Source organism: Pseudogymnoascus verrucosus (genome assembly GCF_001662655.1).
Source record: "Pseudogymnoascus verrucosus strain UAMH 10579 unplaced genomic scaffold scaffold_31, whole genome shotgun sequence".
NCBI classification, from domain to species: domain Eukaryota; kingdom Fungi; phylum Ascomycota; class Leotiomycetes; order Thelebolales; family Thelebolaceae; genus Pseudogymnoascus; species Pseudogymnoascus verrucosus.
The window spans coordinates 37,245-57,685 of NW_017263682.1; the positions used below are offsets into that span (position 1 = coordinate 37,245).

General features: G+C 54.1%; 6 protein-coding genes across 6 annotated transcripts; 4 read left to right on the top strand and 2 right to left on the bottom strand.

Annotated features, from left to right (window-relative positions):
• Positions 1-33: 33 nt before the first annotated feature.
• VE01_06555 (uncharacterized protein) lies at positions 34-2,073 on the top strand. Its single transcript, XM_018275998.2, has 2 exons — positions 34-927; positions 985-2,073. The coding sequence occupies exons 1-2, from the start codon at positions 142-144 to the stop codon at positions 1,807-1,809; spliced, it is 1,611 nt and encodes a 536-aa protein (XP_018129044.1). The 5' UTR covers positions 34-141; the 3' UTR covers positions 1,810-2,073.
• Positions 2,074-3,070: 997 nt separating this feature from the next.
• VE01_06556 (uncharacterized protein) lies at positions 3,071-4,828 on the bottom strand. The gene has a single exon (XM_059463810.1). The coding sequence runs from the start codon at positions 3,787-3,789 to the stop codon at positions 3,466-3,468; it is 324 nt and encodes a 107-aa protein (XP_059319580.1). The 5' UTR covers positions 3,790-4,828; the 3' UTR covers positions 3,071-3,465.
• A 193-nt stretch (positions 4,829-5,021) lies between these two features.
• VE01_06557 (uncharacterized protein) lies at positions 5,022-7,322 on the top strand (the record flags this gene model as incomplete). The annotated part of the gene is made up of 2 exons (XM_018276000.2): positions 5,022-6,645; positions 6,723-7,322. The coding sequence occupies exons 1-2, from the start codon at positions 6,073-6,075 to the stop codon at positions 7,320-7,322; spliced, it is 1,173 nt and encodes a 390-aa protein (XP_018129046.1). The 5' UTR covers positions 5,022-6,072.
• A 1,038-nt stretch (positions 7,323-8,360) lies between these two features.
• On the top strand, positions 8,361-10,807 carry VE01_06558 (uncharacterized protein; the record flags this gene model as incomplete). Its single annotated transcript, XM_018276001.2, has 2 exons — positions 8,361-8,706; positions 8,817-10,807. The coding sequence occupies exons 1-2, from the start codon at positions 8,547-8,549 to the stop codon at positions 10,805-10,807; spliced, it is 2,151 nt and encodes a 716-aa protein (XP_018129049.1). The 5' UTR covers positions 8,361-8,546.
• A 2,711-nt stretch (positions 10,808-13,518) lies between these two features.
• VE01_06559 (uncharacterized protein) lies at positions 13,519-14,968 on the bottom strand. The gene is made up of 5 exons (XM_018276002.2): positions 14,459-14,968; positions 14,231-14,404; positions 14,007-14,159; positions 13,741-13,940; positions 13,519-13,682 (listed from the first exon to the last, which is right to left on the bottom strand). Exons 1-5 carry the CDS (start codon positions 14,715-14,717, stop codon positions 13,602-13,604), a joined length of 867 nt encoding a protein of 288 aa, XP_018129048.1. The 5' UTR covers positions 14,718-14,968; the 3' UTR covers positions 13,519-13,601.
• A 929-nt stretch (positions 14,969-15,897) lies between these two features.
• Positions 15,898-19,459, top strand: VE01_06560 (uncharacterized protein; the record flags this gene model as incomplete). Its single annotated transcript, XM_018276003.2, has 4 exons — positions 15,898-16,626; positions 16,689-17,984; positions 18,060-19,024; positions 19,107-19,459. Exons 1-4 carry the CDS (start codon positions 16,418-16,420, stop codon positions 19,457-19,459), a joined length of 2,823 nt encoding a protein of 940 aa, XP_018129121.2. The 5' UTR covers positions 15,898-16,417.
• Between the last annotated feature and the right edge of the window lie 982 nt (positions 19,460-20,441).

Genomic DNA, 20,441 nt, shown 5'->3' on the forward strand with positions numbered 1-20,441 from the left:
ACATTTCTGCCGCCTTTTTGAGACTGTGCCAAACGCGTTCTAACAAGGGACGCCAACAACCTCACCTACGGACCCTCACCTTCATTGAAACTACATCACATCTTTCACAACGGCAAACGACAACAAATTCGGTTTGCCGACATGGCTCATTTCAGAGGGTCGGTCGATGGCACCCCGCCCAGGTCAGGATTCTTCAATTCCTTCGGCTCGGTTCCCAGTCCCGATGGCCATTCAATGAGCCCCGAGGCAGTTCACGAGAACCTCCTTGACACTGCTTTGAGAGAGCACAACCGTGTCCGCGAACAAGCTATCCGCGTATTCCAAAACAACCAGCTGCGAGAGGCGCAGTTGAAATTGTTACAAGAGGAGCGCCAAGAGAAAGAGCGCCTGAGACTTGAACAAGAACTCGCAGACGACCGCGCCCGAATCATCGAACTGCGCAAGAAGACAGTACCAATCCCCGAGCTTCCTCCGCGCGTGAAAACGCCCCCTCCTCCACCAGCGCCACCTACTCCCCCGACTCCAGAACCACCCCAGAAAGCTGCGGCGGCAGTTGCGCAGCCACAAGCTCCCCAGCAAGCCGCTGTTCCCCAAGCTGCGCCAGTTGTGACACAGCCGGTAGCAGTGCCACAAGCGCCTCAAACACTACAACCTGCTCCATCTACAATCCAAGCTCAACCCGTGGCTGCGACACAAGCACCAGCTGCAGCTGCGCCTATCACGATAAGCACCGAACCCCCACCATACATCCTCCCGGGAGCACAGAGATACCTCGAAATACACCAAAACCTAAAACGTCTGCGCCACTTCATTATCGACAATGGCAAGAAAGACCCAGCGCTTAAAAAGAAGACTGGCGAGATGCGCCGCGAAATTAGAAAGTCTGTCGGACAGCTTACGAGCGGGAGGGGAGCAACGACGATACCCGTAAGTTTATTAAATTTGGATCACATAGTTTAAACAGGCAGCTTATACATTCTTTAGAAAGGCAAGATTCACAGCGTGCTTCTCGAGTCGCTCAGAGGTCTCCAAAGCCCCCCCGTGGACCCAAACATGGTCACGGTCACCCCCAGGTCTCCAGTGGATGGAGCAGTTAACAACGGCGAACTCCCAGCGCTATTCATCTACCTCATGAACATATTCGCCAAAGCCGTCGTCGCCCAATTCATCGACGAAGCCGGCGTGACAACAAAGGCAGCCGAGCCGATCGGCGTCGTCGCCGTTTCCATATTCGCCAACAAAGACTTCGTCTGGCGCAACGAATCTCTCATCGACATCCTGATGTGCAAGATGCGCGTCTCGTGCCCGGTCCTCTTCGGGCTCCGCGGCAACGAAAAGACAGAGGAGGGACGCGCGCGGTTGGGATGGAAGAAGGATGGTGGACAGTGGGTTAGTGATCAGGTGCACAACACGCGCATGACGGGCCTTGGAGCGGGATACGCAGCCATCGCACTACGGGATTTCTCAAAGACGCAGATGAAGAATCCGTGGTCGCCTTCGAATTACTGGCGCACATTAGCCAGCATCGTCGACACGCCGCCGGAGGAGGCCTCGAATACGCAGTACACGGTGCTCAAGGCCATGATTGAGAACTCGGAGCAGCGATTCTTGCAGTTCTATGGGGATGTTGGGAGGCATGCGATGTTTGTCGCGCTAGTTGTGTTCCCGGCGCGCGCGCTGGATCAGTCTGTGGCTGTCAAGGCTTTGGCTGTTCTGGGTGATAAGTTGAGGAGGGATGTCGGGTTGCAGTTTAAGCTGCCTACGCCGAGAATTGGTGGGTTCAGCACTGGGCGGCCGATCTGGGGATGAGCGGACTGCCTGGGTAAGGTAGCCGGTCGGGATATCTCAATTTTTTCATTCATCGAACAGGATTCGAAATGGGAGGAATAGAATGGAAGAAGGTTGAAGAATCGTCTGCATGAAAAGGTGTGATGATCGCGTACGGAATGTAAATAGAAGGTGGAATGAATCATGATAGAGGGAAAGTCAGCACTGGACTGGTCGAATGAGGCCAAAATGTATATATTGGCGGCAAAGCTTGTCATGTAGTCAGGCGACATAATGGAAACAAACATTGTGTAAAGATGCAAACTGTATCATGGCATACATGTCAAATATTTTTGAGTGATGCAGCCCATGGTCTAGAACTCGTATTTTCCATTCCTGGGCTAGAGTAGAGGGTTCGGGATATCCTAGACTGATATCTACCGGAGATGCAGGTCAATGGCACATTCTATGGTTAGTGCATTGTTTGTAGTATTTCGCGTAATTGTAATATATTTTGGTTTATTTTCCCGCTCACTACCGTAATATATAATTTCTCGTAATGTGAATTTATTCAACTCCAGATGCAATATTCTTATACGACCACAATAATATAAATAATCAATAAATCGGACACCACCAGATAGAATGACCACCGAGAGGATATATACGAATAAATATTGTGGCGTACTAATATACTCTAAGTCACCTCCCAATACCCGGCTTAAAGTTATTATATTATCTACCACCGAATTAGGAAGTATCTCCATCTCCCTTCAATTTTCCATCAACTCCTCAGACAATAACTCTACATCGTCCTGCCCCAAAAAAGCACGGCTTACTCCAGGATCCACTACACTGACGTTCGAAAAAGCTCAAAGCTTCTATCAGCTAGGACGACGCTACGATCACAAACCGCGATCGACAAGCTCCACGAGCTCGGTTCAACAGACCACCGTTCTCGCCCACCATCTTACTCCTCCTCCCACTTTTAATGAACTCCCCAATTTCCGCAAAACCGACGACAAAATTCCATTCCTTCCTCGCCGCGGGGAATACCGGTCTAGATTGCGCTCTCTCTCCAGCCTAAAGACGTGACCGGCCACTCGCGAAGGTCGGCGAGATGCCCTTGTCTTATAATGCCGTTCCCCGGCTCTTATCACGCCGAGCCGGGGGATGAGATTCGGAGGAGGGATCAATTGTACGCGTTGATGTCCGCCTCGTGGTGGGGAGGTATAGTAACCGTAATACCTTGAGAACAGTGTGTTCACTCGTGGTAAATTAAATTATCTGAACTGCGAGTTTGCTGGTGCCAAGTATTCTGGAAAGTCTGTGGGTGGGCGAACTGGAGGGAAGAGGTTAGGGAACAGGGGGGGTGGAGGAGATCAGCAGGAGAGATGTGTAAAGGACAAGGAGTTTGGAGGAGATCAGCAGGAGAAATGCGTAGATCATTAGGATGGGTAGGTTGTCTGATCATTGCGAGGAACTGGGTTTTAGAACTGCAAATGCTTTCCTTTTTAGGGAAATGTACAATCCACTGCCTGTCCGCTCCCCTCATACTACTACACCTCCGACTTCTCTTTCTTGCTTCTGCTGCCATAGTACCGCACTTCTCCTTCCTCTCTGAAATTCTGTCATCTCTCTCATCTCCTCCCTGCGTTTCCCTCTCTCCTCCCCTCCCCCCCCTTTCTCTCCCCTAACCTAGCCAACAATAGTAGTCCTCGGCGCCTCCGTCGTCGTCAACGTCACTCCCCCCCCCAACCCCTCTCCCTGCCCGGGAATACACGTCGGATTCGCCGCCCCCGGCACATACGCAACACACTTCTTATACTTGTCCAGCGACCCCTCTGGGATGACGCAGATAGCCTGCACGGGGTAGAATTGGTACCACGTCCCTGAGACTTTGGCGCAGCAGTAGGAGACGGCGGTGACTTCGGCGGCGGGGCCGGATTCGACGCAGGCGTCTGCGAGGGCGAGGGGGGTGAGGAAGAGGGTGAGGAGGGCGAGGAGGGTGGGGTGGTGCATTTTTTTGGTTGTTGGTGGTTGGTGGTGGTGGTGATGAGGTGAGAGCTGGTGGTGAGAGCTGGTGGTGAGATGTGTTTGAGGATTTTGACTGTGTCAATTGAATGAGTCTGTGATGGTCTGTTTCTTGCTTGAGCGAAGATCTGATATCTGCGTTTTGCTTATCCTTCTCCAAGAACAAAAAAAAAAAAGAACCCGGACGATCCAAACCTTCTTAACCAAAATCCCCTGTCCCTCCCTGGCCAGACCTGCATTCCCAAATCTGCCTGTCAGGAACGCACTCTCCATGGCTTTACCCCCCGTCAGGACAGATATCAGAATATCTGCAATCTAGCCCTCTCGCCGAGATTGGGAAGTAAATAAAACCCCGCGACATGGCATCGCAGCAGCAGCGTAATATCAATATATCCCCAAATCCAATATTCCCCAATATCAACGGTTATTCTCCCACATCACCTCCATGCAATCTCTTCTCATCAGGTGCAACCGCCACAGCCCATCCATCCATCCAGACTCACCTATCCCGATACCGACAAGACAGTACCGTACCGTATAGTGCAATCCAGCCCATTCATTCCCCAGCCAGGCCCGCGGCACTCCTTCCTTGCTCCTGTAATAATACCGCAGCCAGAATATCCGCATACAACTTAACTTAGGAGAAAGCAATACTCGGACGGCCTGGATATTGCACGCGTGGTTATTATTGAGTTTCGTCCCCTGGACCTACCTATCCTGTCGTTCTCGGCTGTATTGCTCGAGAGTGCCTGTTGTTGTACGGAGAACTGCCTACGTGCATGCACCCCGCACTGGTGGCCCCTGGTTGACAAGCGTTGTGGGCGAGTGGCAGTGACCCTTGCAGGTTCGTGCTTGCCTGATTTGGCAATTTCACCCCCTCCGTTATGAATGCGAGATGTCTTCGCCTGGTTGACGGGCAGAAGGTGAGAAGTGGTTTATGACAGGGGTTGGTAGGGAAACACGTGATGTTAGGGAGAAGGTCGCGTGACTAGCCTAACACATTAGACTCACGTGATATTATCGTGTGGCCATCACCTGACAATAGATCTTTAAATCACGTGATATAGCTAAAACCAAATCACCTGATTCTAATCACATGACACTGCTCATCCCCCACGCCAATTCCAAATCCCAGACTCAAGTCGCGTGACAGGGGAGATAAGGATTTCCCCCGATTTCCCAAGCGACGGCAGTATCCTTTTCCCTTATCCCCTTCTGCCCTTGTGCCCCTGTCGCCTGCCATGTAGCTCTATCAATCACACTTTCAAGTCCAGAACGAACAACGCCGGGTGATCATTCTACAGTATACTGTTCTTTAAATTTTACTATTATACTATTTCACAACCTACTCTACTCCACGCACGTGAAAGGCATGACTATTTCCCCGTGGGCATCCCACAAGTCAAGTCAAGTCCCAGGGTGAGAACAGACCAAGTCCAGCCCATAGCCCACAGCCCACAGTCTATCCACAGCCCAGATTTTGGTGAGGGATGCGACAAAGAATTCCCTCTCCACGTTCCCCATATCTCCCCCTCATTGGCCAATTCTAACCCAAAACCCTTCACAACGGTCCTGGATCGACCACTTTGACCAACACCGACCACATCGACCACTGGTTTGCCCACGAAGTGTCGCGTGCTTCCAGGGTGAAGCAACAACGAGCTGACAACAGAGCACATGGTGAGGCCCTGGAGGGCTATGGAGCTACGATCGACTTACCCACGACTACCACCGACTACCACGGACTGCCATCGAGTTACCGTCCAACTACCAGAGGCATGGACCATCAGTACCTCTTCCTCCTCAGACATTTCACTGTCCACGCGTGTACCTTGCACCTCACACGAGTGTATCAAATGGTATGGTCACAGGTGGGTGGATAACATGTCCAGTATACTGTCAAGTACACTGCCACTGCCACTGTGTGCTCTCTCATACTACAGTCAATAGTCACTTCCTCCCTCCCTCACAAGACAGATAATCCTCCCTCCTCCCCTCCCCGTCTTCTTTTCCCGTTTCTCTCTTCTCTCTTTTTTCTTCTCTCTCTTTTCTCCTCATTTCCATCATATATCTCGAGATTCAAAAGCTCAAGTTTATCTGTTTATCATTTCTCTCTTCTGCTATCTTCTCACCGCACCGCTCGCCTCGCATAGTCACACTCGCCTTATCGCTCCAGTCGATCGATCGCCTGCTGAGCACGCGATCGCTTGCCACGTCCAAGCACCACCAGGCAACCCAGCTCGCAAGCCCTCGCCCTCATTCCTGTCGAGGATGCCCCGTCCCACGGCTCCCCCCACACCGTCCTCCTCGACCGACCTCAAAAGTCGCGATGGCTCCCACTTTATCTCCTCGCAGATGTCCTTTGAGCTCCCTCCGCCTGCTCTAACTTTCGACTCGCGGCCCTCCAGCACGTCTGCCGCCTCGTCCTCCTCCTCATACCACCCGCACTCGCCCATGTCTGGCGCGCAGCCTGCTCCGGCGGCCAAACCCAGAGCCTCGACCGGCAGGAAACGCACTTCCACTGCGGAATCCAGCGCTGCCAAGGGCGCAGAGCCATTCGACCTGCCCCCCCCACCCACGCGCACCCGCAAGATCATCCAGATGAAGCCCTCAGCTGCGCCCTCCACCGCGGCGTCCGCCGACGAGCAGCCCGCCAAGACCGCAGCGGCAAGCAAGCGCAAGCCGCCCTCCGCGACGAGCGCTGCGGGCCGTAAGATGGCGCGCAAGACGGCGCATAGCCTGATTGAGCGGAGGAGGCGGAGCAAGATGAATGAGGAGTTTGGGGTACTGAAGGATATGATCCCCGCGTGCAAGGGGGAGATGCACAAGCTTGCTATTCTACAGGTGAGCTATACCATATTACTACTGCCGTCAGATTGACGGGATTGTTCATTATCACACGAGGCTAACCCATCCACCAGGCAAGCATCGAATACGTGCGCTACCTCGAAGACTGCATCGCGCAGCTCAAATCCCAAAACGGCGTCAACACCCCCACCATCGCCAGCCGCCGCGAATCAACCTCCATCGCACCACACTCCTACGCCGCCTCCTCCTCCGGCGCCTCCGAAGCCTCCCACACAGACACCGAGATGACCACCGCGCCTCCCGCATTCGACCAACAATCCGCGCAACAGCAACAACAGCATCATCACCACCACCAGACCCAGCAACCACAAGTCCCCCACCAACAACCATCCCAATCGCCACCGCTGCGCGCCCCGGAGGACTTCCAGCGCACATACAGCTTCTCGCACTCGTCGTCCACGTCCCCTGCGTTCGGGCCGCAGACGTACACCGGTGCGCCGTCCTGGCTGGGGAGTGCGGCGAGCTCGGCGCTGACGAGCCCGGCGCTGGGGCCGATGGCGGAGGAGGAGACGGCTACTGTCGCGCTGATGATGTTGAATGGGGATTGGAGGATGGGGGAGCAGAGGGAGAGGGAGGGGAGGAGGGAGTCTGGGGCGGGGCCGGAGGCGCAGAGGCCGAGGGGGATGAGTGTTAGGGATTTGTTGAGTACGTAGGTTAGAGGAGTGGGAAGGGTGTTTTGCTGTGCGTTGGTGTTGGAGGGGGGTGGATGGCGTTGGGGGGATTGGGAGTTTTTTGGGAGATTGGAGGGGGGGATGTTTGGGGATGGAATATGGGATATTGAAATCGGATGGAATGGAATGGGTGGGATTATAGAAAAAACTGATTATTTATATATGTTAAGATCAATGAGAGATGCTTTGCTTTTGTAACTGTTTTTTTTTCGTACATCTCCCCCTCCGCCATGATGATGACCAGAGTATCACAACTCCTACCTACCCATCACGTCGTACCCCAAGCCATCCAGCAGGGTACCACAACTCACCACTTCCTCAGCAAGCATCCTCCCTCCCCTCCTGTCTCTGGCCAGACCCAGCGATGAGGCTGAATCCACATAAATCACGCACTCAGCTCTCTCTCGCCCATCCATCCAATCCATCCCATACTCCACCGCCCCCATGCAACCCTGCTGTCTCCCCTGGAACACATATTTTGTTTTTCGCCCCATATCGTGGATCCCACCACGCACGCACGCCTTCCTTACCTGGACTTTCTCTCGCTGTTATCGTAGGAGAGGAAGAGCTGCCGATTTTTAGAAGTCGGAAACGAAGAGACAGCGACGTTGTAAAAGACCCAAACACGCGCGCAACGCGATATCATGTGTACCATCCCTACTCCCCCCTCCCAAAAGCGCGTGCTGAGCGCCCTAGACCCCGTGCGTACGGCATCCAGACCACCAGTGTGTGCGTGCCCCCCATGATATCCCCATCACTCCCCCACGGTCCCCCGAAATAGCAGCGCACACACGATCCCGCGATCTCAGGTGCGAACATATCACCATCCACGCCGCGGACATGTGCGCAGTTGCTGTTACGGTACTCGCTAAGGGAGGATGCCGCTAGTGCATGTGTGGGGGTATGTGGTGTGGTACGGTGCGGCCGCTGATGCGCTGCATGACGTGAGGGGGCAGGGTCGTGCTTGATTCGGGGTAGTGCGTGTGTGGGTGGTGGTGGTGTTTGCTTGGCGAGGTGGGTGTGAAATTTGGGGATAAGATGTGGTTGAGGGGCGGCTTGATTTTTGAGGGTGATGAACACACGACACTGACGAGACGACGACGACGGAAACTTTCTTACTGTGTTCATATGGCTGCGGATTACGGCTGTGTATTGGGTAATTTTTTATTTATTAGGGATATGAGACCGGAGCTGGTGTGATTGGATATGCGCACTCTTGCGATCCTCGCTGCGGCCGTTGCGGCGGTGGGTGTTGGAGCGAGGCAGGAGGGGGATGGCGGGCAGATTGTTATCGGTGGACAAGGAGGAGGGCACGCGAGCGCGAAGGAGGGAAAGAAGTTGACTGGGAGGTTTTTGCATATTACAGGTACGATTATCTCTCTCCCTCCGTCTCCCACAGCATCGTCATCACCGTCGTCGTCGTCATCACCATTGCTTTTAAACCCTTAAAACCCTCAGCTAACCCTACCCCTCCAGACCTACACCCAGACCCCTACTACAAACCACACACCTCCCTCACAACCTGCCACCGCACCCCCGGCCCCTCCCTCCCCTACGGCACCCCCCTCTCCGACTGCGACTCGCCCCCCACACTGGTAAACGCAACCCTCTCCTGGATCGACGCCCACCTCCCCGCCGTCGACTTCGTGATCTGGACCGGCGACTCCGCGCGCCACGACAGGGACGAACAAATCCCGCGTACCGCTGCTGAGATCACAGATGCCAATACCGAGCTCGCTGATGCGTTTCGCGAGGCGTTCGCGGACAAGGGTGTTCCGGTTGTGCCGACGCTGGGAAATAATGATATTTTGCCGCATAATATCTTGCTCGGGGGTCCGAATAAGTGGTTACAAACTTACGGCAGGGTATGGCACCATTTCATCCCCGAAGTGCAGCGGCACGGATTTCAGCGCGGGGGCTGGTTCACGGTTGAGGTTATCCCTGGCCGCCTCGCGGTCGTGAGTCTGAATACGCTGTATTTCTTCGAGCGGAACAGCGGTGTTGATGGGTGCGCGAGTAAGAGCGAGCCGGGGTGGGAGCAGATGGAGTGGCTTGGGATTCAGCTTGGGTTCATGCGGGATAGGGGTGTCAAGGCGATACTGATGGGACATGTGCCGCCTGCAAGGACGGGGGGGAAGAAGTTGTGGGATGAGAGTTGTTGGGGACGGTATGTGGTGTGGGTGGAGAGGTATAGGGATGTGGTTGTGGGAGGGGCGTGGGGACATATGAATATCGACCATTTCCTGCTGCAGAAGGGGAAGAAGGGTGTTAAAGCCCTGATGGGGACGCCAGGGGAGGAGGCGGTGGAGGGGTGGGCGATTGGGGATATGGGAGGAGATGTTGCGATTGCCTCCGTCGACGAGTATCTCCAAGAGCTGAGGGATGGGTTCGCGAAGGTCCCGGATCCGAGGGATGCGCTGGCGGGAGAGGTGGAGGGGGAGGGGAGGGGCGAGAGGAAGAAGAGGAAGAGGGCGCTGAAGAGGATGGGGGGGGAGTGGGCGGAACGGTATCAGGTGTCGCTTGTGAGTCCGAGTGTGGTGCCGAATTATTTCCCATCGTTGAGGGTCGTGGAGTATAATGTTAGTGGGCTTGATGCGGGGGTGGGGGAGGTGAAGGAGAGGGCTACTGCTACGTCGTGGAGGTTGCCTGGGGAGGATGAGGATGAGGATGAGGATGAGGATGAGGATGGGGAGTTCGAGGAGGAGGATTCTGATGACGAGGATGAAGAGGAGGGAGGAGACGCACACACCGACGGCAAAAAACACAAGAAGAAGAAGAACAAGAAGAAGCACCGCAAACCCAAACACCCCGACCTGAAGATCCCACCTCCACCACCCCGCGGCTCACCCCCAGGTCCAGCATACTCCCCCCAACCCCTCTCATGGACGGGATACACACAGTACTTTGCGAACCTCACCCGCATCGCTGAGGCTGAAGCCGCCGCTGATGCCGCCGCCGCTGTTGCTGATTCCAATAGTGTGGATGTATCAGGAGACGGCAAAGGGAAGAACGGCAAAGGAGGCAGGGGGGGGAAAGACAAACCAAAGGGAGATGGTGGGGAATTCAAATACGAGATCGAATACACCACTTTCAACGACTCGAAGGGGTTTGCGCTCCCCGACTTGACGGTGCGCAGTTTCTTGGGGCTGGCGCATAGGATTGGACGCGCGAAGGGGGGGATTTCGAGTTTTGCCGAAGTTGATGATGCCGAGGTGGATGCCGAAGTCGATGCCGAGGACGACGAGGAGGAAGCGGGACTAGTAGATAAAGCATGGTCCTGGCTCTCTGGCTCTGAACCTAAATCCGGAGAGGGCGTGGATGCGGAGGGCAAGAACAAGGGGAAGAAGGGAAAGGGAAAGAAGAGCGAGAGGGCGTGGAAGGTGTTTGTTAATAGGGCGTTTGTGGGGACGGGGGCGGAGGAGGGGATGGGTTCTAATGGTGTTAGGGAGAGGGGGGAGGAGTTGTAGATAGATGGATAGATGGATTGATAGATGGGGGCGGTGGGATTGAAGAGGGGGAGGGGGGCGGTTGTAGATAGAAGGAGGTTAGTTGTTTGTTTGTAGATATATAATACCCATTTGCCGCATTTACCACCACCACCAACTGCCTGGATCCTCATCACATCACATCTACCCACCCCTCATCTCCCCAAGCCCACCCTATCCTATCCATCACCCATCTACCCAACAAACAGTTCGTTCCGCATCACATCGTAGGGTCACAGCACACCTCACTCACCCCTTCTCCAACACACCCCGCGTCCTCCCGTACCTCTGGGTTCGGCTGCCAAGAGCAGCGCGGGTCTAGGTCTGGGTCCGGGTTCTCCAATTTCAGACATGTGCGGGCACACACGTCACGTCACTCTGTATGCGAGGGTCGTCGGTCGGGGGATATAGGGTTGCGGGGAGGAGAGGGGATGACATCGTGCAGTATGGTAGGGTATGGATCTTTGATCTCGGGGGTTAACTAGAAAGGTAGACAGTCCACCAGTTCGGTCCCGCTCGTATGCAGGTGTTTTAACTGCACGGAGTCGGTAGGTAGGGAGGGTAGGTAGGTAGGTAGGTAGATGAGAATCGTAGGAATTGGTAAACGCAAGAGCAGAGAGAGCAGATGGATGGATGTACCAGTACAACTCTCCCCAACGGCAGCACATCTCCGCACCCAATCTTCGCTCCATCTTGCGTCCTCCTATGCTAACCCGGATGCTAAACCCAGATACTAACCCGGTCCAGTAGACCCAACACCTTAGTACCGCCGCATCTCCAAAAACCGACGTTGCCAGATCCGAGTTCGTGCCGGCACGGCGGCGGCTCTCTCGCATGTGAGAAAGTTTTTTTGTTGTGTGGTTTGGGTGGGATGGGGGGGGGATGGGTATCGTCGGTTGTTAGTATGTACCGGTACCTCTCTTTTTTGTGCACAACAGTAGTACAACAGTACAGTTAGTGTCGGTGGTGCGGGGAGGGGGAGGAGGAGAGTGGGGCGTTGAGGGTTGTTGGTGGTGGTGGTGTTTGGTACTTTGCTTTGCTTTTGTTACGGGGTACGAAGGGGGGTATGCGAACACACACACACTCAAAGTTGGAGTTAGTTATGTCAGTGCGACTGACGAAGGGGGAACTGACTGTGCATATATATACTGTCTTGTATGTACCACAACGCACAAAAACAGGCGGCCGCGGAGAAATAGTCGTGAGTGTGAGTGTGTGAGATAGATCTTCACTTCTTTCTTTAGATAGATGGTGTATGGCTGGGCGGTGGTGGTGGCTGTTCTCCTGCTCCCTTCATCATCCCTTCATTAACGGATAGCATATTACCCGCCTAAACACCACGCACACTCACTATACGCCACGAAATAACACCCACCGGGAAAAAGAAAGGCGTTGTGTGTGTGTGTGTATATGTGTGCCTGTTGACGACCCCCCCTAAAAAAAGAGTAAAAGAGTTGACGACGGAAAAAGACAGTAACGACGAGAATTATAGCAAGGAAAGAAGGGTAAGGTAAGAGAAGAAGAAGGAGCGAACGAACACAAGACGGCCGGCCGGGTATATTTTATCACATGCTGGGATGCTAGGTGTATGTACCTGCTACTTCAACCAGCGCAGAAAGTCGAAGCTAGGCTAAGACTTTTCTTTACCCCACCTGCCAGAGGGGGTTGGTACTGGGTACGGCGGGTTGAGGAGAAGAAAGGGAAGGGGGATTGGGGAAATGGGGGGAGGGGGAGAAGGGAGAAGGGAGGAGGGAGAGAGGGAAAAAGAGTGGGATGGGGGAGAGAAGGGCCGGTGTAACGTGGTGGGTGGTGGGTGGTGTGTGTGGTGCGTGCGGCTAACCTACTGGGGATAACTGGAGATAAGTGCTAGGCGGACGCAGTCTGGGTCTGACTGGCACTGGCTGGCTCTGGGACTGGTATTGCCGCTGGTAGTAGTTGTGGTAATGGTGGTATATCGGATATCGCACACTGGTTGACTGGTATTGGAGCCGCTGGTAGTGGTATATCGGACATCGCACACTGGATGATTGGTAATTGGTATATACTGGAGTGCGTGCTAGATGGACTGATCGATTGATCGATTGACCCTAGCAGTGACAGAGTGACTGTCATATCTGAGTGAAGACGCCCATTACCCAGCTCTCTCACAAATTGCTGTCCAGGGATATGATACCCTAATATACTCAACCCTAATATACCCTCAACCCTCTACCCTTACTTTCCGCATATTCGGAGTACAGACAAAAAGACAACAACAACCAACAACTACTGACATTAGGGTTTCCCCCTTCCCTCCCAGCACAGTCCTCTCCTCTACCCGAATCCCCGTCCTCCCCTCCCCTTCCTTTTCCTACCCCACACACGCAGAGCCAAGCACAAGCATGTACACACCCTATATGGGTAGGTAGGCGAGAGTTCCCCAGATCTCCGAGGGACGTGAGGTGGTGAGGGTTGTAGTGGTAGTACTTAGTGTTAGTAGTAGAAGTGGTAGTAGTGGTACCGCCAATGCGGTGCGTGTGAGTGGTTGGTCGGCAATGGGATGGGGGGGTGCATAAAATGGATAGAGGGGAGCTGGCTGTGTGGCTTGTTGTGGCTTTGGAGATACATGTACTGTGGAGGTACATTGATTAGAACTGTTCTTTTCTAGCCTCGATGGATGTAAGATATCATTATAGTATTGTGACAACAGAGTATTTAGTAAGATGTTTTATCATTTGCTATTTCTTCATTAATGTATACGATCTTCTCCCTGTAGAAAACAAAAACACAAAAGATTTCACGACGTTTTATTCTTCTTCAACGCCCTTAATTTACTTTTCAAAACCGACACGCCAGCCGCAGGAGCGAATGCCAACAGCTGATACAAATTGTTAGATGTCTGTCAGTCTATTACGAGACCAATCAATCAAACTCACTAAGGCGCCATGCCAGAAGAAAGTGGCAATGAACCAAACAATAGTGGAATTCACACCCTTCCAAAGCCGTGTCCTTGGATTTGCGCTCATCGCATTAGCAACGACAGATTTGGCGTACTCCTCAGGCGGTGTCCTCTTGGGTAATTCAGCGCCAGAGGTATGGCGGTCCACGATCTCCTTTATAGGCATGTAAAGGGAGCCTGTAAGGTATTAATTAAACCCTCTTTAGTGGCTTTGAATCCAAAGTATAAAAATAAGAGGCATACCTTGAGGAAGGATAGCAGGAGGCTGGTTGTCAAAGTAGCCTGTTCTTATAGAGCCTGTCATGACGGTAATGACTTTAACATCAAAGGGAGAAAGCTCCAGCTCCAATGTATGGGCAATAGCATTAACGGCCGCTTTACTAGCGTTGTACATGCCTATATTTGCGTAATAGTGTGTCAAATAGTGTTTTTAATAATAGTAAGTGTAAAGTTCAGTTTTTACTAACCGTGATATGCCCAAGGACTGATGCCAGCAACAGAACTGATAAAGACCACCGTGCCGCTAGCAGCAATCAGGAGGGGAGAGAATTTTTGGGTCGTCTCGAGGAGACCAAAGACATTGACGTCGAATATCTTTCGGGAGACGTTGACGTCGACATCTAACAATGGTAAAGGGCATCCTGGAGTGTTGTCGTTAGTTACTCTCGACAACCGTCCATTGAAAGTCTACCTACCGAGCCCGGAACTGTTGACCAGGGTATCTAACGACCCTCCTGTCTGTCTCGTGATTTCCGCAGCCGCAGCATCTATTGACTTGGAGGAGGTGACGTCGAGGGTGAGTACTTCGATGCCGAGTTGTTGGAGATGCTCGACTTTCGAGATACTTCGCGCTGTGGCGAAGACTCGGCAGCCTTTGTGGAGGAATTCTTGGGCGATGGCATCGCCGATGCCACCTTTGCTGGCTCCAATGACCAATGCTGTTTTACGGGCCATGATGGAAAACGCGTTTTAGAGAAAAGAAAAGAGCGCACAGCAAGACTTATCTGGAAGTTATAATTAACTCTATCAAATCCTATCTACAAACTCGGCGAAGTGCTTATGTCAGAACAGCGCTCTTGGGAGTAAGCTCTAATCCTGATCTAGATGGGAAAGGTTTATATATAGCGTAAGGCACAAGTGAGCCGATAACACAAGCAAGTTGATAGTTTTCATTTTAAGAGCTGATATCATACGCTATTGTTGAGATAACTAGGGGTCGGTTAGATGAATGCGAGTATAACTGAAAGATGGAAGATAGAGAGCCAGGCATATATGGTACCTTTGGAGTACAAACATCCAGGGTGCACAGCCACAAGCGTCTGGAAATGGAACCCGTCAAATATAACTAAGTGAACCGGCGACACCCAATTCGTCTCCAACTGTACTTGCTATACTATAGATAGCACGAAGAGAGGAACACCACACTGCATATACTACGAAATAGCAGCACGTCGTCAGAGTGAGACAGGAAGGCAGTGGGGGTAAGGCAGTGGGAGTAAGACGGTGTGCCTAGGTAGTGTTGGTGTAGTACTCTATCTATAGTAGGGGGAGTAACTACTTGGAGGAGTACTACCAGCCAGAGTACTACCTACTCTATACTACAGTATGGTCGATAGATGAGGGGAAGGGACGAAAACATCCCTCCTCCTCCTCTCACACCCGTCGGAGAAATATATCAGACTACACACAGAGAGAGAGAATATGATATCGTCAATGCTGATGAGCAATAGCATCCTTCTTATACGTCCTTCTATACGTCGTGTGTTTTATGCATGGTGTATTAACAGAGTACTTATATGAGGTAATACTAGAATATTAGTCCTGTTAGTTCCTACTCCAACTGCCACGGCAAGAACGACTCGTAGCTCCTGCCAAATGCACAAGGCTGTGATGCGATTACCGAGGCTGTAGGAGGGGGGGGTGTTAGGGGGGAACTACGACTGAGCTACGACTAAACCACGACTAACCACGCCTAACCACGACTAAACTACGACAACTACGACAACTTCGAACTAGATTACTCCACGACGGCCCTACTAACACACGCTATTCTCGTTATTCTCGTTGTTCTCGTTATTATCCCCATATCCTGCCTCAGGTATCCACTATTTCTACTGTACTCTCCCACCTATGCCACCCACTCTATTCACTCTATTCGCTCCATTTACCTCCATTACGACAACCAAGAAGTACTCGGTACATCTACTCCCCAGTCGGAGAGCGGGGAAATCACCCACAACCACCCACCACCACCCACCAATCCACCACTATCCACCGCTATCCACCCGCATTTCCCCCCCTTGTTCGCTGCTTGTACACGATACAAACCACACCTGGCTTGCACAAACACAAGTACAGGTACATGTACCACACATCTCATCTGTGGTCTGGGGAAATCGCATCTGGGGAAATCTTACCTCGTACCTCTTCCTGCCGACCAACCTTACTTTCCTCTACCACTCTACATACTAACGAACATCTATTCACCTGTCATCCTTTGCGCAAAAGAAGCCAGGCAGGGCCAGGCGACATCAACATCACCCCTATCACCTCCAAACCCCCCCAAAAACGAAGCATCACACAAACCATCATTCTCATACTCCCGAAACTGGCTGCGACACACCACCACCACCCACCACCCACCACCCACCGCCATGATGCCGCTCCCAGGCGTCGATACCGCCAGCCAGAGCCACGCATCCGACGTCGACCCCGACGCCAGCAGCAGGCAGAAGGCAAAGACCCTACCCTGCCGATACTGCCAGAAGCGCTTTCGCCGGCTTGAGCACGTCCAGCGCCACGAGCGCACTCACACAAAAGAGAAGCCCTTCCAATGCCTCTGCGGCAAGACTTTTGGGCGACGGTAAACCTTCCCCCCGCCGGCCCCACACTCCAGCGCATCAGGGACTAACATGATAATTGTAGGGATCTGTTGGTTAGACATGAGAAACTGGTACACTTGAATGAGAATAAGCACGATGCGAATAGGCACCATGTAGCCACTGCCGCGGCGCGCGCAAACGCTGTCAAGGCACAGAGCAGACCGCAGGTCACAGCCGCCATCCCGAACCTCATCGATCCGGATCTGCTTGTGCAGCAGCCCAGCTATCCGCCCATACAGGACCTACGTGCGCGACCGCAGGAGGTTCCCATACAGCAGCAGCAGCAACAGCAGCCGCAGCAGCCCCAACGACTACCCTGTTCGCTCGACCTCCTCTCCGACGCAGCAACCCACATCGCCTCATCAAACAACCACACCAACCAGCTCCCCCCCATCCACTCCCTCCATACCGACAGCAGCGCCGAGCCCGAGAGCAAGCGCGCGCGCACGACCAGCTTCAACAGCCGAGCCGGACCCGAGGACAGCACACGGAGGGGCTCATATCATCACCACCACGCCACGCTGAGCGAGGCACCGCAACCGCAGCCGCTGCTGGGGGATTATAACATCTTCCTCGACGATTTCGGGATCAGCTCGCATGTTTTCCCGCCGATCGATGCGGAGGGGCCCGGGGGGATGACGTGGTCCCGTCCGATGGCACATGAGGGGTACGCAGACCCGTCACGGCAGAGCTACGATTCTCGCGTTGGTGGACCACCCGAGCAGGGCCAGCATAACCGCTTCGACTCGCGCTTTTCCTCCATCGCATCAGAGTACCAGTCACCCCCGCAGCACCCACGCACAGGCGAAGACATCCGCGCCGCAGCCGCCGCGGCCGCCGCTCCACCCTGGAAAGTAAGCAGCCAGGAGCACCGCCACATGCAAGCCAAGGTCGACGAGTTCGCGTCTGTGCTACCGAGTGGTTTCGAGTTCCCATCACGCTACACGCTATCCCGCTTCCTCGAGGGGTACTTCAACGGGTTCCACGAACACGTGCCGTTCCTTCACGTGCCGACGCTTTCGGTGGCTGCGCTGGCGCCGGAGCTGCTGCTAACGCTCGTGGCGATCGGGGCGCAGTATCGGTTTGAGGCTCATCGAGGGAATGGGCTGTGGTATGCGGCGAGGGCGGTGGCGATTGAGCAGGCGACGAGGAGGAATAGTGCGTTGGTGGCGGAGATTGTGTCGCCGCCGCTGACGTGTGGGAGTGAGAGTGCCGGGTTGAGCCCGCCGCCTACGGGGAGGAGTTTGGGAGAGGGGGGAGGGGCGATGAATGGGGTTGTGAATGGGAATGGGCATGGGATGGAGAGGGTTTCGAGTGAGACGCATGATGGGGAGAATTTGTGAGTATTTTTCTTCATTCTTCGGATGCTTTTACGGCCTTCTTTTAAGGGGGATACACATACTAACAACAACAGCTCCAACTCCCACACCGCCCGCCTCGAAACAATCCAAGCCCTCTTCCTCCTTGTCGCAGTCGGCACCTGGGCCCCCCGCATCCTCCTCCGCGAATCCCTCACCCTCCGCAGCTGGCTCGCGCAACTCGTCCAAGAATCCGGCCTCACCAACCCGTCCACCTCCCATCCCTCCCTGAGCTGGGAAGAATGGGCACGCATCGAAAGCGAGAAACGTACCAAGTTCCTCGTCTACTGCTTCTTTAACCTCCACTGTATCGCCTACGACATGCCCTCCCCCCTCGCCTCAACTTCCATCCACATGTCCCTCCCCCAAACCGCGCGCGAGTGGAAAGCCCCCAGCGCCCGCGAATGGGCAGATATCCGCCAATCCTCCCCCCCTTCCGAAATCCCCTTCCTCACCGCCCTAGCGCGGCTCTTCGACCCGCCCTCCTCCCCCGCCGCCGACCTTCCGCCACCGCTTCCCCCGACCTCAGCGCTGGGGAATTACATCCTCATCACCGCGCTGATCCAGCAGATCTTCCTCCTCCGCCAAACAACAGCAATCTCACACCCTCATCTCCCCCCCAACTCCCTCCCCGCCAGCCACCTCGCTAGCCTCAGCCACGCGCTGAAGAACTGGCAAGCCTCCTGGGAACGCACTCCCGAATCCTCGCTCGACCCTACAACGCCCGCCGGCCCAATAGCATTCAATTCCACCGCCCTGCTACGACTAGCTTACATCAGACTCCATAGCGATTTACCACCCAACCCCTATCTAGCGTTACGGGACCCGGTGATGATCGCGAAGGCGTGGGCGGAGGGGGGAAGGGTGGGGAGAGGCGAGGGCGTGGCGAGGGCCGTGCAGCAGGCGGTGTTGGCGCTGGGGGTGCCGATTAGGATTGGGATTGCGTTTGTGGCGCGGACGCAGACGTTTGGGTGGAGTATTCAGCATAGTCTTTGTAATGTTGAGTGTGCGGTTTTGCTTTGTGAGTTCCCCCACCCCTTTTCTTTCTGTCTCTCCCTTTTTTTGGGGGGGATTTTTGGAGTGGCTGGCTAATAAGTACACAGGCAAATGGCTCGAAACCATCTCCCTAACCCCACACTCCCTCACAACAGACGAACGCAACATCCTCGCCATGGTCCGCAACATGCTCGAGGAAACCGAATACGCCGCTCCCCCCGCTACCTCCCACCCCTCCTCGACCTCTCACCCCTCCACCTCATCCTCCTCCACCACCGGAATGGACTCGTCACCCGAAGCAGAAGGCCAGCGCATCAGAGCCCTCGGAGCGGCGGTCGTGAGACTCTGGGCGGAGACGTTTAGGGGGACGCAGATCTTTGATATTGTGCGTGCTATGGGGAGGGCGTTGGAGGTTTATGGGGAGGGTGTTGAGAGGGGGTTTGGTGGGGGTGGGGGGTGAAGAAAGGGGGGTGTGGGATGTTTAACTTAAGACGATGGAAGCCCTGGCAGGGTAGAGGGGCGCTGAGGAGACATGTAATAATGTCTGGAGCGCGATGAGACTTTCGGCCCCCTCGCAAGCTACGCATCGATCTGTGCAGTCGCGTGTCGGACCTGGATGCTGCGTGCATATCCCCTGCTGAGTCCGACAAGATCTGCTGGTACAAGAGCGCCTGCACGTCGGCGCGACAGAGAGAAGCGATAGAGAAGGTCGTCCTAAGGTGACTGAGCTTGGCGTGGAAGGGCGATGGAGTGGTTGCAGAGCGAAGGGCAGGAATGGCTTAGATGTTTATTTCCTGTCCTGTCTGGTCTTGTCGTCTTCCATGGGGCCACGAGGCACACAGGTCGGCGTACCTATCCCTACCTAGGGTGCGGAATCGAGACTTGGGAGGAGGAGTGGGAGGGGGGTGTATAAACTGCGGCTCCTGTGGGATTGAATGGGATGCTAGAGGAAGGAGAGCGAGGTGAAAAGAATAAGAATAAAAATTTAAGAATTTCGCTAGCGGAATTACTGGGTATTCTGTTATGACTTGAGTGAGTGGGCTGGTGTTTTTCGGTTCTCTAACCGTCCCCTCTTTGCAGGAGATGGGGTAGTATGCGCTATACTCGCGATGTGGAGGTTGAAGTAGGTGTATTGGTAATAATATGACACCAAGCCCGAACGGCGAATGGTGGTATGGTAAGGCAACAACAAAACTAGGATATGAAACAAGCCTCAAAGCGAGAATGCGTGGGGGAGATGAGACAAGCGACAAGACTGAGCACACGACCTATCACCTCTTACAGCCAACCCGTCTCCCACTCCCAAACACATCCAGGAAACATACCTACCTTTGCCACACGACCCGGTTCGACATCGGCTCATCCACCCACACCCCATCGGCACCTCTTCACACCTCCCCCCAAGCCACCCGGCCGGTCCGACACCCACACCGGCGTCCATC